The sequence below is a fragment of the Zeus faber genome (assembly GCF_960531495.2).
Source record: "Zeus faber genome assembly, chromosome: 10".
Lineage (NCBI taxonomy): Eukaryota > Metazoa > Chordata > Actinopteri > Zeiformes > Zeidae > Zeus > Zeus faber.
This window is the reverse complement of record NC_137199.1, coordinates 32,826,768-32,842,753: the sequence shown is the minus strand read 5'-3', so window position 1 is coordinate 32,842,753 and position 15,986 is coordinate 32,826,768. Positions and strand designations below refer to the sequence as shown.

General features: G+C 45.4%; 1 protein-coding gene across 1 annotated transcript; it reads right to left on the bottom strand.

Annotated features, from left to right (window-relative positions):
• Positions 1-489: 489 nt before the first annotated feature.
• adad1 (adenosine deaminase domain containing 1 (testis-specific)) lies at positions 490-15,459 on the bottom strand (the record flags this gene model as incomplete). The annotated part of the gene is made up of 12 exons (XM_080008272.1): positions 490-613; positions 1,623-1,755; positions 1,858-2,087; positions 3,348-3,500; positions 3,868-3,943; positions 4,108-4,278; positions 12,387-12,510; positions 13,046-13,171; positions 14,094-14,150; positions 14,250-14,408; positions 15,059-15,199; positions 15,303-15,459. The coding sequence occupies 12 exons, from the start codon at positions 15,457-15,459 to the stop codon at positions 500-502; spliced, it is 1,641 nt and encodes a 546-aa protein (XP_079864398.1). The 3' UTR covers positions 490-499.
• Between the last annotated feature and the right edge of the window lie 527 nt (positions 15,460-15,986).

Below are 15,986 nucleotides of genomic sequence, written 5' to 3'. Positions count from 1 at the left end.
ATGCATTCTATGTATTCTATTTTTTATCTTTATGCATTTTATGTATTGGATCTAATGCCTGCCCAACCTCCCTCCTTCCCCTACTCCTCAACCCAACCTCCACCCTTGTGTAAAGGTCTTTTAAAGTAGCTGCATCTGGAGTTCAGATGTGTTGTTTTTTCCTGCCTTAACTTATTAATTCATCCACTTGCTTGTGAACGTCACCCTCAAGAAACATAGTACCCTGCTTGTACAAAATACTAGTTTGTCAGAAAAAAGTAGTTTGACTGTTCAAAAAAATAATCTCAGCATTTCATTTTACAGGTGGCCCTAATTCTCTTTATGAAAAGGGAAAAGACTGCAATGAAAAACACAATTACACACGAACAAAAGTCAACATTGAAAAAAACAAAACAAAACTTCTTTATTCTGTGAATCAAGCTTTTGCCAAATGACTGCCCACATTACAGGCCTGAGTAACAAGAACTGAAGAGCTGACCAGGAAGGTGTGGTCTGGCTTCTATCCGTTGAACTGGTCGCTGAGCGGCGGCTTGGACTCCCACCGGCCGTAGCCCTGCTGCAGCAGGTAGGACTTGAGGACGCTCTTGGCCTCCTGGTACGGCTTGGCCATCATCTGGAAACACAGTGATGACGGGTAGAAACCATCGTCAACCTATCCACTATAGATTTGTCAACACACACGCACACACAGGAATGTAACTGCCCTTTCACAGGAAATACTCGTTGCTCTTGACTTCTGCAGAAACAAAATTAATTAAAAAGTAGCTTCGCTTCCCATGACGCACCGTGTTGTTGAAGAGGCCAACAACCTCATTTGCATATGGAGATCACATCACAGTGCGGACAGAAACAAGATATGGAGAACGCTTATTAATACCATGTGTAAATGAAAAGGCCCGTGATGAGATGTCATTATCCAGATAACAGATCACATCGTAATGCCAGGTGTAAAAGGGGCCTACAAGTAAAACAAGTGCTACAGATAAAATATACCAGTGGTGAAAATCAGTTCTCGATATGATTCAATTCTGAATCAATTTCTGAATTTAAATTTTAAAACTGTAATGTCGATACTTTATTTGAAGATTATGCTGCCATTTTCCACTTAAATGAAATATCAAGAATGGTCACGAATGATTTGAAATGCTTTTGTTTGTGAAATCATGCCCAATACCCAGACATAAAACTAGACAAAGAATAAATATACATTAAAATGTAAAGCACATTAGTTGCATTGCACAACAGAAACAATTTTGATTTAACCAAAGCGAATATCTACAAAATGCTCTGTGTTGGAATAAATTAGAGAAGTCCTTGTTGTTTCATTTCAACTTCAGATTTTAAACACAGAACTGGTGACCTGCATCATTTTATGAACGCTCATGTTTCTAATTGTTTTATGTTGTCTAGATATTTCAAATTTGTGTGTTGCATTTCTTTACCAGGCCATCTTGGAAAATAGATCTCAATGTGGCTACCCTGGCTAAATACATTAAATCAAATAAATACAGAGGCTTCTTAAACTAACACGATTTCAAAAAGTTATTCTCTGGGTGTATGGATCTTCAGCTGACAGTACAAATGATTTTCCAGAGCAGCGAACTCCAACATCCCAGAGCTACCTTGGCTGCTCTGTAGGACACAGTAGACAGCAGCTCCTGCCTCTGAGCCTCTTTGGCCACCCGGGTGAAGCGGCTCAACATGGCCGCCTTGCACTGGCGGCTGGCCAGAGCCGGGCTGCTCTTAAAGGGAGACCTGTAGCAGGGACACACATACTGGAATAGTCAGCATCCAAACCAAAATAGTCAGCATCCAAACCAAAATAGTCAGCATCCAAACCAAAATAGTCACACTCACTCCTCCAGTGTTCGTCCCTCCGCTCCGTCCACCGCCTCCAGTGTGCTGTCTCCCAGGTTCCAGTTGAGGCTGAGTGTCTGTGGGCCGCCGCTGGTCATCGCTGCGGTAACCAGGCTGATGTGTGGCCGCAGCATGCGGTAATCCCTGGGCAGGCGGGGAGTGATGCCCTCCACACGCTGGCACACTGCGATCTCCATGCCGTGCGTGTCGCTGCAGCTGGAGCCCCCTGCACAGTCAAATGACTGGTGAATAATCACTACAGTACAACTCTCTACAGCTGTCTATAGTCTTTGGCTGAAATAAAATATATGGATAGAAATAAAAGTGGATTTTTCTATTTATAAATTCTATGGAGGCTGCATGGTGTTGTGAGGCGCTTGATAAATATTTATGTATATACATGGATAGCACGATAGAGGCCTGTAGCCAGGAAGCTGATGGTGCGTAACTTGGACAGCGGCTCCAGGTTATCACATAATGATATAATAATATACTGAAAATTTGAACAATTAATACGCCGGCACATGGTGGATGGGTGCATTGCACTGCTGCTTCACAGCAAGAAGGTCCTGGGTTTGATTCCCGCCTGGGGCGCTGTTGGCACCGTGCTCCGGTGGGTTATCTCCCGATGAGGGTCCTCTCTGTGTGGAGTTTGCATGTTCTCCCCGTGCTCACATGGGGCTTCCTTCATGTAACATCAGTAAGGACCCCCACCCAAAACATGCAGAACAACATTATCTGACCAGCGAGGGGCATTTGTAACTGGTCCCTAGGCGTGGCTGTATGCTGCTCCTGGCTGGAAGCAGAGAACTCATTTCACCAGCACTGTTTGAAGTGTGGATGTGTGTGTGTGTGTGTGTGTTGGCCCCCGTCACTGCATGTGTTGTGGTGTGTGTGCCGTGTGACAAATAAAAATTCTTCTTCTTTTAATAAAAGAAGAGTTCCTCTTGCCAGTGGAAACCAGGTGATCAGCCTCTCAGTAAATACATTTTAGTTATTTCTAAAGATGAGCATCCAGCAACATCCATAAATATACCCAAAAAACAAAAGATTCCTTTGTCACACCTCCTGGAGAGTCATATAAACCCTTTATATCCTGCGTGTGCAAAATTAACCAACTGTCCATGATGGATCTATCATTTTGTGGGAGCATCTGTCTCTGATTATTATTAGTTGTAAATATTTTTTATTTCTAGATGTAAAATATTGAATATTTACAGTACTTACTAATTGTAGTTCTAATATGCCAATTACCTGTTGTTAAAGTTCGGCAATATCATTTAATAGGACTCTGACGTCTTTGTGATTTGCGCATAATGTACAAGTCCGAGGCAGTTCTACATTTGTTCCCACGACAAAGAACAACAACAAATTGAACCAAGAAAATATTGAATCCTGGATTATTGCTTAGAGTGTGTGTACACTTGATTTTGTGTTCCTGAATGAGGCCCAAGGGGTCCAGACCATGTTTGGTGACGGTTCTTGCCTACGAAGATGCTGTGGACGTAGACGGGCTTGGTGAAGTGGCTGATCAGCGCTCCCTGAATGCCCAGGACCTGCCACTGGGTGATCTTATCAGTGGCTGACATACTGACCATCTGGGAGGACGAGTGCTCCAAGGATGGAGAGAACACAGAAAAAACCTGGAGGGTAGAGAGATCACAAAGAAGGCCTGAAGGAAGAGTAAGAGCCAATCAGGGACTCCAGGCATCCATCACTATGGTTGCAAAAATGTTGGAATGTTCCACTGTTCTTGCTGTGCCCACCATGCAGCATCGACAGGACGTCTTCACTGCAACCTCTGATTGCACAGCCAAAGTCCTCAATTTTACTGACACACACACACACACACACACACACACACACACACACACACACACACACACACACACACACACACACACACACACACACAAACACACAAACACACACACACACACACCCCTACCTTGATGGCTATTTGATCCCTACAATCAGAAAAGTAACTGAATAGACCTTTTCTCCACTCACCTTGCCCTCCACGGTGCAGTGCAGGCTGACCTGGTTGTTCACCTCCCAGGCCGTGATGGAGAGCGGGTTCAGCCGCCTAGGAGGGGATAAATAATATTCACATGAACCACTGATTTTACATGGATGGAAAACAATGTATATATAGTATAAAAGCCTCCCAGAGACAGGGAGGTGGATTGTGTTTGGTTGAATACAAGTGAGTGAATGGTTTTAGAATGTAGTGTTTTTGGTGGGACTTGCCGGCCAGGGGGGATCTGGGCGGCACCCTTGGGGAGCTGATTGAGGTAGAGGTGGAGGCTGACATGGCTCTTAAAGACCAGCAGGGGGCTGGAAGTGCTGCGCTCAAAGATGGAGCTCTCTTGCAACGAGGCCTTCTGGTTGAAGAACATCAGGAGGTGACGGTACAGAAACCTGCAGGGGGTAGAGACAGAAGAGAGACATGAAAACAATTTATTTCATAATAAAGAAAAAAGCTTCGGCTCAATATAGAGAAAGGAGTACGAGTATTATATTTACCTTTTTGATTAAATGCATTTTCCATGTATTTGCCTTTGATTTAAAGCAACACTATGGAGGACAGAGTGTTCGCTGAAGCGGCCAGGTCCATGCAAGGGACGCTGTAACCTAGTCAGATATTATATATGTGTTTGTAACAGACTGTTATTGAAACGCTGAAATTGAAATTCAGGTCCAAATTTGGTCCAGTGTCGTTCCTGTCCCAAAGATCGCCTTTCCAGCCGGTGTGAATGACTACGTCCGGTAGCCCTCACCTCGGTGGTCATGAAGTGCTTCGAGAGGCTGATTAAGGATTTACTCTGTGCCTCCCTCCCCCGCATCTTCGACCCACTGCACTTTGCAGAACAGATCCACGGATGACGCGGTCTCCCAGATACTGCACACCACGCTCAGGCACCTTGATGGCCGGAAGGGGGCCTATGTGAGAATGCTGTTTATTGATTAAAGTTCAGCTTTCAATACCATAGTCCCCACCAGACTGGCTCTCAAGCTGCGGGAGCTAGGACTGAACACTCCACTGTGTGCCTGGATCCTGGACTTCCTCACAGCCCAGCCCCAGGTGGTTAGGGTGGGGAGGCACATGTCAAGCTCCCTCACTCTGAACACAGGATCCCCCCCAGAGCTGCGTCCTCAGCCCCCTACTGTACTCCCTGTACACACATGACTGTGCGGCCAGGTCCAGCTCCAACACCATAATCAAGGTTGCTATATATATACAGTGTACATATATATATATATATATATATATATATATATATATATATATATATATATATATACACACACACACACACACACACACACACATACATACACACACACACACACACACACACACATAATATATGTATGGAAGTATGTATATGTATGTGACAAATAAACCTCTTGAATCAAGTAATTGCACTCAGAAACTGTACGGGCGCCAAATAAATGTAGGGGTTGGTAGCTCAGGCGGTAGAGCTGATGGTCTAGTCATCTAAAGGTTGCTGGTTGGATCCCAGGCTCCTCCTGCTAGCATGCTGTAGTGTCCTTGAGCAAGACACTTAACCCCTAATTGTTCCTGATGGCTGCGTCCGTCGGTGTTTGAACAATTGTAAGTCGCTTTGGATAAAAGCGTCTGATCAATGACTAAATGTAAATGTAAATACCAAAAGTTACATCGTGCTGCTTTAATGAATGCAATTAAATTTTATTTAATGCAATTTTGTATATTACATTAGCTTATCTGTTTTAAATAACCCCCTGAAGAATCGCCACCTTACCGCGGTGGAGGGGTTTGTGTGTCCCTGTGACCCTGGGAGCTGTGTTGTCGGGGGAATTAGCCTCTGGTAGGGTCTCCCAAGGCAGAGTAATCCCAGGGGAGGGACCAGACAAAGAGCGATTCAAAGGACCCCAATGAAAAAACTCCAATAGCAATATGGTACCTCACCCGGAATAGGGAAACCGAGGCCCCCTCCTGGAACCAGTCCTGGGAGGGGAGCTCGCCGGCAAGCGTCTGGTGGCCAGGCCTTGACCCATGGGGCTCGGCCGGGCATAGACCAAAAAAACATCATGGAGCCGCCACCCTGTGGGCCCACAACCTGCAGGGATAGGCGTTGGGGTCAGGTGCAATGCCAGCCTGGCGGCGGACAAAGGCAGGGGCCTGGGACTGCTGATCCTCGGCATCGCAGACTAGTTTGAGGGACGTGGAATGTCACCTCTCTGGCGGGGAAGGAGCCGGAGCTGGTGCGGAAGGTGGAGCGGTACCAACTAGATATAGTTGGGCTCACCTCTACAGACAGCCCTGGCTCTGGAACCAAACTCCTGGAGAGGGGCTGGACTCTCTCCTTTTCCGGAATTGCCCAGGGTGCGAGGCGCCGAGAGGGTGTGGGGATACTCACGAGCCCCCGGCTGAGTGCTGCTGTGTTGGAGTTCTCCCCAGTGAAGAGGGTCACTTCTATGTGACTACAAGTTGCTAAGGGGAAAGCTCGGACTGTTGTGTGCTTCTGATCCAACTCACCTGGTGGTGAGTTGGATCAGATGGCGGGGGAGGCCGCCAGACAGATCTGGTAAACCTAAACGTGTCGTGAGGGTGAACTGGGAATGCCTGGTGGATGCCTCTGTCAGCGAGGTCTTCAATTCCCACCTGCGGAATAATCCCGGGGGAGGTTGGGGACATGGAATCCGAGTGGGTCATGTTCAAAACCTCCAATGCAGAGGCAGCTGCTAGGAGCTGTGGACGGAAGGTAGTCGGTGCCTGTCGTGGCGGTAACCCAAGAACCCATTGGTGGACACCAGCGGTGAAGGAAGCCGTCAAGCTGAAGAAGGAGGACTTTCGGGCTTGGCTGGCCCAGGGGTCTCCCGAGGCAGCAGACATTTACCGGCAGGCTAGAAGGGCTGCGACTTTGGTGGTCACTGAAGCAAAAAACGGATGTGGGAGGAGTTCGGGGAGGATATGGAGAAGACTTTCGGTTGGCCTCAAGGAAGTTCTGGCAAACTGTTCGGCGACTCAGAAAGGGAAAGCAGAGCTTGGCTCAGCCTGTGTTCAGCAGGGGAGGAGAACTGCTGACCCAGACTGGGGATATTGTCGGGTGGTGGAAAGAGCGCTTTGAGGAACTCATGAACCAGACCAATACGTCCTCAGGGGAAGAGACAGAGTCTGAAGACTCGGGAGAAGTCTCGACCATGTGGGAGTTTGCCCATCCAGTCTATATGTTTTTTGTGGACCTGGAGAAGGCTTTCTACCGTATCCCTCAGGGGATCCTTTGGTGGGTACTGAGGGAGTATGGTACCCCAATGAACGAGCCGTTGGTAAGAGCCGTCCAGGCCTCGTACAACCAAAGTGAGAGCTGTGTTCGTATTCTCGGCACAAAGTCAAACACACTCTCAGTGGGTGTTGGACTCCGCCAAGGTTGCCCCTTGTCCCCGATTCTGTTTATGATATTCATGGACAGGATCTCAAGGCCCAGCAGAGGTGAGGAAAGGTTTTTGTCCGGTTTTTGGAACCTCAGAATTGCATCTCTGCTTTTTGCACATGATGTGGTTTTGTTGGCTTCATCAGACCGTGACCTCCAGCATGCACTGCAGCGGTTTGCAGCCGAGTGTGAAGCAGTCGGGATGAGAGTTAGCGTCTCCAAGTCTGAGGCCATGGTTCTCTGCCGGAAAACGGTGGATCGCTCAATCCGGGTTGGGAGCGAGTTGCTGCCCCAAGTGAAAGAGTTCAAGTCTCTCGGGATCTTGTACACGAGTGAGGGGAAAATGGAGCGGGAGATGGACAGACGGATCAGGGCGGCGTCAGCAGTGATGCGGGCGTTGTACCGTATTGTTGTGGTGAAGAGGGAGCTGAGCCGGAAGGCAAAGCTCTCAATTTACCAGTCCATCTACGATCCCAACCCTCACCTATGGTCATGAGCTTTGGGTAGTGACTGAAAGAACGAGATCACGAATACAAGCGGCCAAAATAAGTTTCCTCCGTAGGGTGGCTGGGCTCAGCCTTAGAGATAGAGTGAGGAGCTCAGACATCCGGAGGGAGCTCGGAGTAGAGCCGCTGCTCCTTTGCGTCGAAAGGAGCCAGTTGAGGTGGTTCAGGCATCTGATCAGGATGCCTCCTGGGCGCCTTCTCTTGGAGGTTTTCCAGGCGCGTCCTACTGGTAGGACTACGGGGTGGACTCAGAACATGCTGGAGGGATTACATATCCCAGCTGGCCTGGGAACGCCTCGGGGTCCCCCAGGAGGAACTGGAAAACGTTGCCAGGGAGAAGGGGGCCTGGAGCTCCTTGCTCAGCCTGCTGCCACCGCGACCCGGCCCCGGATAAGGAAAATGGAGGAAAATGGATGGATGGATGTTTTAAATGAATTTTATTATTCTACTTTATGAATGCATTTTGCTTGTTGTTTGCAACAGGACCCGGGGCTAAATTATTAATTTTGTATCGATAAGTGCCGACGTTGCCAGTACTAATAACGGTATTGGAGAAATTAAGAAAAGTGATTTTCTATTTATTTAGGCCATATAACCCTTTTAAAACTTGCAATTAGATTTAGATATTTGTCTAAGAAGCATTTTCTATTCTCTCTCTCTCCCACTCCATCACCGGAGATATGGAGATATACGTGAGGGGGGCGGGGCTGGCTCCCTCTGCCTGGCTCGAGGAGACCCTTCTCTGAGTGAGTGACAATGGCAGAGAGAATTAAATGCTCAAAAGCCTGGCTAAATTTCATTAGAGTTGATGCCGACCGTGCTGGTTGCCACAAGTGCAACTGCAAGTCTTTTGCATGTAAGGGAGGAAACACAAGCAATCTTTCGAAACATTTAGCAAAAGTTCATCACATACACACAGAGAAATGCACCATTTTCAACTGCCATAATAATCCCATAAATATGAAATGTAATTAAATTATACATCAATGGGACCACAGAAAATCTTGGGGTGGCACACCAAAATCTTGTTGGTGAGGGGGGTTTATACATCTCATTCCCAGTGTGTCACGGCAACATGATAGCAGGAACCATTAACGGTGAACAAACATTCATTTTAACACGTTTATTTTAACACAAATAATGTAGTTTTGAACTACTGAAAACTAGGAAGGGCATGGGAGCCAGAGCGTGTGCATGCAAAGCCCCTTTCACATAGTGCCCGGTAAATTACTGGGATAACCTTTCCGGCACCACTAGTGAGTTTCACTCTTTACACATGCAGCTTCATTCAGGAACATTTCCATCTCGCACATTTTCACACATGCCATGACAACACTGGAATAGACGGGGCAAGGGACAGTCCAGCAGAAGTCACCCAGTGTGGTCCCAGTCCACACCCCCCACGCCAGAGAGCGACACGAGAGATGGAGCAGCAGTGCATGGAGCAACAGGCGGACAAGGCCCATTTATTTGCACACACGAAGAGGTGATGTATGTGGACGGAGCACGCAAATAAAAATAAATATGCCTCTGAAAATAGATCCCGAAATAAATAAGAGAGGCAATAAATATATAAAAGAGTAAATAACTGCCCGACGGACCGGCAGAGGGGCCCCCCTGGCCCAATAACCCTAACCCAATGTTATTAAATCAGTGTGATCATTTTCCACTTGTCTTACACTCTCTGCCTCTGGAGAAGGAACGTTCTCCACCAGTTCTACCTCTCCTTGCCCGCTCGTTCCCTCCCCCGGCTCTGCGCGCCAGAGAAGCCAATGCGGGCAGATACATAATACATATACTGACACACATGGCTAGTTATTATGCAGAATGACATCATCCGACCTTCCTAGGCGTAAAAGACACGTCTCGGGTCTGAGTGGCACTTTCATTTAGAAAAAGAATAAAATTTAAGAATATACTTGTCTCTGCAGAGACTGGACGTGTTTCAGTTTCCACGGAAACACATCTGAAACACTCCACGGATCGGACATTTTTCCAAGTGTTTTTCTCCTTCCCAAAAACAAATAACTTTAAATATTTATACAAAGTAAATATTAGTAAAAAACGGCTATTTGTGTTTTGCCGGAATTTGAATTCGGCTCCACCCCTAATTCACGTGCTGTTTCCGGCAATGTTACTGCTTCCATTCACAACAAAGCCGTCCCGGCATCCCAGACATGTCATTGTAATGCACACTGACTGAGGAAAAAAAATAAAAAATAAGATTAAAAATTATAAAAATTAAATAAAAATAAAAATAACTGCTCGACTTGAAGAATCTCAGTCAACTGATGATTAGCCAAACTTTCGTGCGCCAAGGATGTAAAACTTCCAGTCGGGTGGTGGAGCGAGATGAGTTTGTGGAGTAAGATGCTTTGTGACATCATCATCCAATTCATAATAAATGTGCAGGTTGTGGTTACGAACGTCCAATTGCATCGTGCATGGTAGAGGTCCAACGGTATAAAATTTCATAGAACAGTATCGACCAATATACCACGATATACGGTATTTCACAGTATTAATTCCCCCCTTCGTTTGCTGTATATTGAATTAATAAATAGTTGATATTAAGAAATAAAAAGGTGATTGTCGGGGCTTTCAAATTCACAGGAGAGGCAAAAAAAGAGGCGCTACAGACATAGATAAAAATCCGACTTACTTGCAAAATTGAGGCGGTAAACCTTTATTCACCTCACCTAATGTTAATCCATCTAATGAGTCATTTCACCAAGCCTCATTCCGGCATGTTTGTTTATACTCGCTCCCATGTGTGCACAAGTAATTCAAAGCACCATGTTGTAAAGTTTGTCGTAATTCAGTTCTGCCGCTTTAAACAAGGATAACTTAACGCGTCTACTAAAGTGAGGGTGAATTCAAGTTTACATCTTCAATTTAAAAAAAACCCTATGCCGTGAGCACGGTATTACAGGGAAAGGCAGCAGAAGTTCAGTGGGCCAATTCAGTCGTCCGTCCACGGACCATCGTGGCTTATACGGACCATCGTGGCTAATACGGACCACTGGTTACCTCCACTAGGGGCACTGAAGCTAGTGGTACGGACCACTTAGTGAGGTCTGTGGCGTGTTCTTTGTGGTCCCAACCAGTTGCTCAGTGGTCCATCTGTGGTCCGTCCATGGTCCTAGGTACCCGATGCCAGATCGCGCCGCAGGCTACCATATAAATTAGCACAATTTGATTGTGCGATTGCTTGTATAGAGAAAGAGATCTATATCTAATAAAATGTGTATATATATATATATATATATGAATGTATAAAAAATAATTCTGTATTTAATTTCCTGCTGTGCATAAATGTCTTTCTTCAGTCTGGGACTAATATGTATTAAATCAAACATAAATGCCAATATTTACATCTAAAAAATACACGTTTCTATAGATATAGATATTTTACCAAATATACATTACATATACATTTTTAATGTTGATTCTTTATATGTTTAATATAATAAATGTAGACAGTGACCAACCTGTATACAAGATTTTTCTTGTATTTTAAATTGTCTATTTAATTCTGAGCTTGGGTGCAGCTGGACCTAGAGGTGGAGGCCATTGGCTCTGCAGTGAGCAGCCTCTCATCCTTGTGGTCTGGAACACTTGCTCAGTGGTCCGTCGCATGGTCCAAATCCACCGCACACCTCCTTTGTCTTATCTTCCCTTCTCTCTCCTTTGGCCGTTTGCTACACGTTTGTTAGCTAGTAAGGCATTGTTTTTGTTGACGGAGACAAATAAACCCCACAAATCACAATATGCTGACGTAAAGACAAGCGACAGCAAGAACTGATGCACCATTCCATGGGAACTTGGTGATGATAATGGCCCTGCGTATTGCTGCCTGCAGCTATATTTACAATTCCCATTATTAGGGGTCCTGCACCCACAGGGAAAACCAACCTCAGCATAACACATGAATATGATGTCCTGTTTGAACTGTGCTGTCACAAAGATTGGTGGTTGAAGTTTCATCCGAATCGATCCATGTACAGAGCAGATATTAGCGGAAAACCACCCAAATTTTGAGCGATTTTAGCACAGACGAGCCAGTACATCTGACGCCAAGGTTATAACAATGAGAAGTTCTGCTTTACAGGCGAACATTGACGGTTGGGTGGAGGGCTGCGCTGTGTAGACCGCAAAGCGGTTGCTCCGTGAGATGAGCAACCAGGAGACGACAAAGCGGGGGGAGCCCATGCTGCGTTCAAGTTAACTCGGAAAATCGTGCTGCATTTTAGAGAACCTGGGAAACTGTAAAACACACCAAATTCAACTAAACTGGACCCCGTGTATTGCTGCCTGCAGCGATATTTGTTATTATTATTATTATTATTATTATTATTATTATTATTATTATTATTATTCTAAATAATAATAATAATAATAATAATAATACATTTAGACCAAAGAATTAAAGGATCAAAATCATTCTTCAGCAATTTTTTTTCAATCATAATTTCTCTTGAACAGCTTGGGCCCTTTTCAGGCATTTCCTCAGGTGGATTTATTTCACAGTGACATCTATTTGTGCTGGCAAAACTTTTATTATTTCTCTTGAATTATTATCTTTCGTTTTGGGGTCACACACCTCATGAAGGCTCTCCTCGCAGCAACGACACTGTGCGAGTCGTGCAGGACACGGCCGCTGGCCGTGGACCTTGTCCTGGTGTTGGTGTTCCCGGTGCCGAGGGCGACCACCTCCAACTTCCCAGCTGCATAGAGAGAAGGTTTTACCTTGTACATTTGACCTTACATTTCCTACAATATGAGGCCTTAAATACTGAAGGGTTTTATTTGAGAAAGTAGAGTTCTGGTTTCATTAACATGGGATTTTAACCCTAGAATGCATGTTGGGCCAATAATGACCCTTCCTAAAATAAGCTTTGTTTTCATTTTAGTACATTGTCCATTCTATATTATTTTGTACATTACATTTGTACATTATTTATTTCATATTTCATTGAACGAATTGACAAACAATGAGCACACTTTATCAAAAAAACAAAAACACCTTAAATTAAGGAATTTCTGGAATTTTACATGATTAATATCAGGGTTTGAAAAATAACGTAACAAACAATCATCTGGATAATTTTTGACACATCATATGGATTCTAGGGTTCAATCTATAAGCAGATATCGTGTCAATATTGATTGATTTCAAAACCAAGACCAGACAACACGTGACACGACAAATAAAGACTGACTTTAGAAAGAACATTCAATTGTAAATAACATTAAACTCACAGGTTTGGAGGATGAACGCCGCCACAGTGCCTCCGCATTCAGAGAATTCTGGGTGATTTTTGGTCAGAGCGCTGAGCATCTCCCTCACAGCGACAGGAATCTGCTCGCTGAGCGGGTTCTGGTTCTCTGCAGGACGTTGATATTAAAATCAACTCTATCTCTTGTTCCTCCCAAGGCTACAAGGAATCTTGGTGTCATTATTGATGACCAACTGACATTCTCGGACCATGTTGCCGCCGTCTCCCGGTCCTGCCGCTTCGCACTACTCAACATCCGAAAAGTCAGGCCGTACCTGACCCAATATGCCACTCAACTGCTGCTACAAACCTTGGTGATGTCCCGTCTTGACTACTGCAACGCCCTCCTAACAGGCTTGAGGCCTGTGCGGTGAAGCCACTACAGATGATACAGAATGCGGCGGCGCGACTGGTGTTCAACCAGCCAAAGAGGGCACATGGCACACTGGTTACCTGTAGCCGCCCGCATCAAGTTCAAGTATCTGATGCTGGCCTACAGAGTGATTGCTGGGAATGCTCCCGCCTACTTAAATGCTCTTGTAAGAGCACATGTTGCCCCCCGGATGCTGCGCCCGTCAAATGAGCGCCGCCTGGCTCTGCCGGCCATACAGCCACGGCAATCCAGGCTTTTCTTATTTGTAGTTCCACGTAGGTGGAACGAGCTGCCAAAATGACCAGAGCAGGGACCTCCCTCTCTGTCTTTAAGAAGCACTTGAAGACCCAGCTCTTCAGTGAGTACCTCCTGTCCTAACCTACAATTACTTAGCACTACCTTGCAGTATTTATTGTTACACTAATGTTGTTGTTACACTAATCTCTGTCGCAATGTAGCTTGAATGTTATTCTCCCTTGTAAGTCGCTTTGGATAAAAGCGTCTGATAAATGACTAAATGTAAATGTAAATGTTTTAGTTGAAGATTGTAACAAATAAATGCTATTAACAATATTCTCTATTTGATGCAACTACACATGAGTGCGTTGTGCCATGTGACGGTGCAGTGCCAGCTTCTCTGAGGAGGAAGAGACCGTACCACCTGAGAAGGCTCTGCAGAGCTGGAGCTGCTTGTGAGGAGGCAGAGGAGAGTCGGCTGGAGGTCAGAAACAGAGAGGAGCCATCTTGTTAATGTTCTGTGGATGGTATAGCACTTTGTGGACAGTATCGGACTTTGCATGGTCTCCTTGGTCACCTGGCTGCTGTGAGCTGGCCTCTAGGCAAGGCAGCAGGTCCCGCAGGGCCAGCTCGGCTGCTCGGAGCCTGGCCTCCTTCTTGGTGATGCCCATCCCGGTGCCGTACTGCACGCCATCCATGATGGCGCAGAAGGCGAAGCAGAGCCCGGGGGTGTTTCCTACAATGCGGACGGAATTAGAGCTGTACCAGTTATTTCAGCAGATACAGAACTTTTGGTCAGTTTATCAAGAATTGATCTGTCCCGCATGAGGTCACATTTTGCCCAATCCGGCCCACAACCGAAAAATGAGTTTCAGCTCCCTGGTCTTGATATTATTTTACATTTATCCCTTCAACATTAAATTGTCTAAGGGCAGTTTTCTGAGATGTATGCAGAGATGTATCCTCTGCTTCAGAACATATTTTGTATTGATATTTACCTTCACTAACAGACCTTCAAATTGAACTGTCCCAATTATTACACAGTCAAATCACACGATCGCAACTATCACGATTTTTTCATCAAATTGTTCGATTTCTCATCACTATATCATAGCTTTCCACCCAAATTTGAGTGGAATTTGAAAGCAGTGTTAGAAATGTTCCAATTAATCCAATGTGAGTTAGACTGCCTTCCATCAGTTGGTTTGAGGAAAATTATAAATTGAGTATACCCAAATTTTTATCTTCAAATGTTGCAAGTTTGTTTTTATGCCACTGTTGTAGCAGCATAAAATGAACCAAACATACAATTGTTAATCGCAACTGTTTGTATGACAATTAATCATCATATCATTTCATGATGTGACCTGTAGCACCAAGGGTTACCTGTAGTCACCGTCTCCTTGAGCTCCAGGGAACGGTGCAGGACCTGAGCGATGTGATGCAGAGTGCTCACAGCGTGGACCCCTCCTTTTTTGTACCTCTGGATTAGCGCCAAGAGCTCCCTGCCCGCACTGTGCGCCGCCCCTGGGGTGATCAACACACGTCAGTTTAGATCATCAATAATCTGGGCAGATTGACCTTGGACCTGGGGCGTGGCTTCAGGATTTAACACACAAGAAGAACTCACTGGGTCCAGGTCCTTGAGCAACCTGGGTGATGTTGTCGTCCTCTGAGGGAAACGGCCATCCGCCATGTTGTGTGGTGAAGCCAGGGGGGCCATGGATGTTCTTCCTGGGGATCTGAGAGAACCTGGCACCCCGATGAGCGCCCCCTGCTGGAAGCATCTCTGGAAGTCTAGAGTTCTAAAAGAGACTAATGGAGCTGAACGATTAATCGGATTCAAAGCGACATCGCAATTTAAGGCCGTAGAGCGTAACCTACTTTTCCCGCAGTTTTGAACCCAAACACAGAAGTCAGTTGCTTTAAATCATACATTAAACACTCCAAAAATGACCCGCTATTTTCCACCTTAATTTTTCCAAATGAGGGCTGTGGATGAAATGTGCTTCAGACTTTTATTTGAACGTAGCAGTTGTTTTACTTTCTTAAACGCAGTCAATCTGCTTTGTAAAGCAGAGTTAAACATTTTTTGGATCCTGAAGGTTTATCAAGCAACCTTGGTGCAGGTGTCAGAGAGTTCTGTTTAATACTGTTGAAGACAGATTTGAACTTAATTGAAGACAGATCGTCTACAGTATCAGGGTTTAGGGTTGGACTCATTTAACAAAAAATACATATATGGATAAGTAAAACCAGACAAACTGTACAAGCTCATGAACTCAGATGTGACATATTATGACTTTTGAGGCCT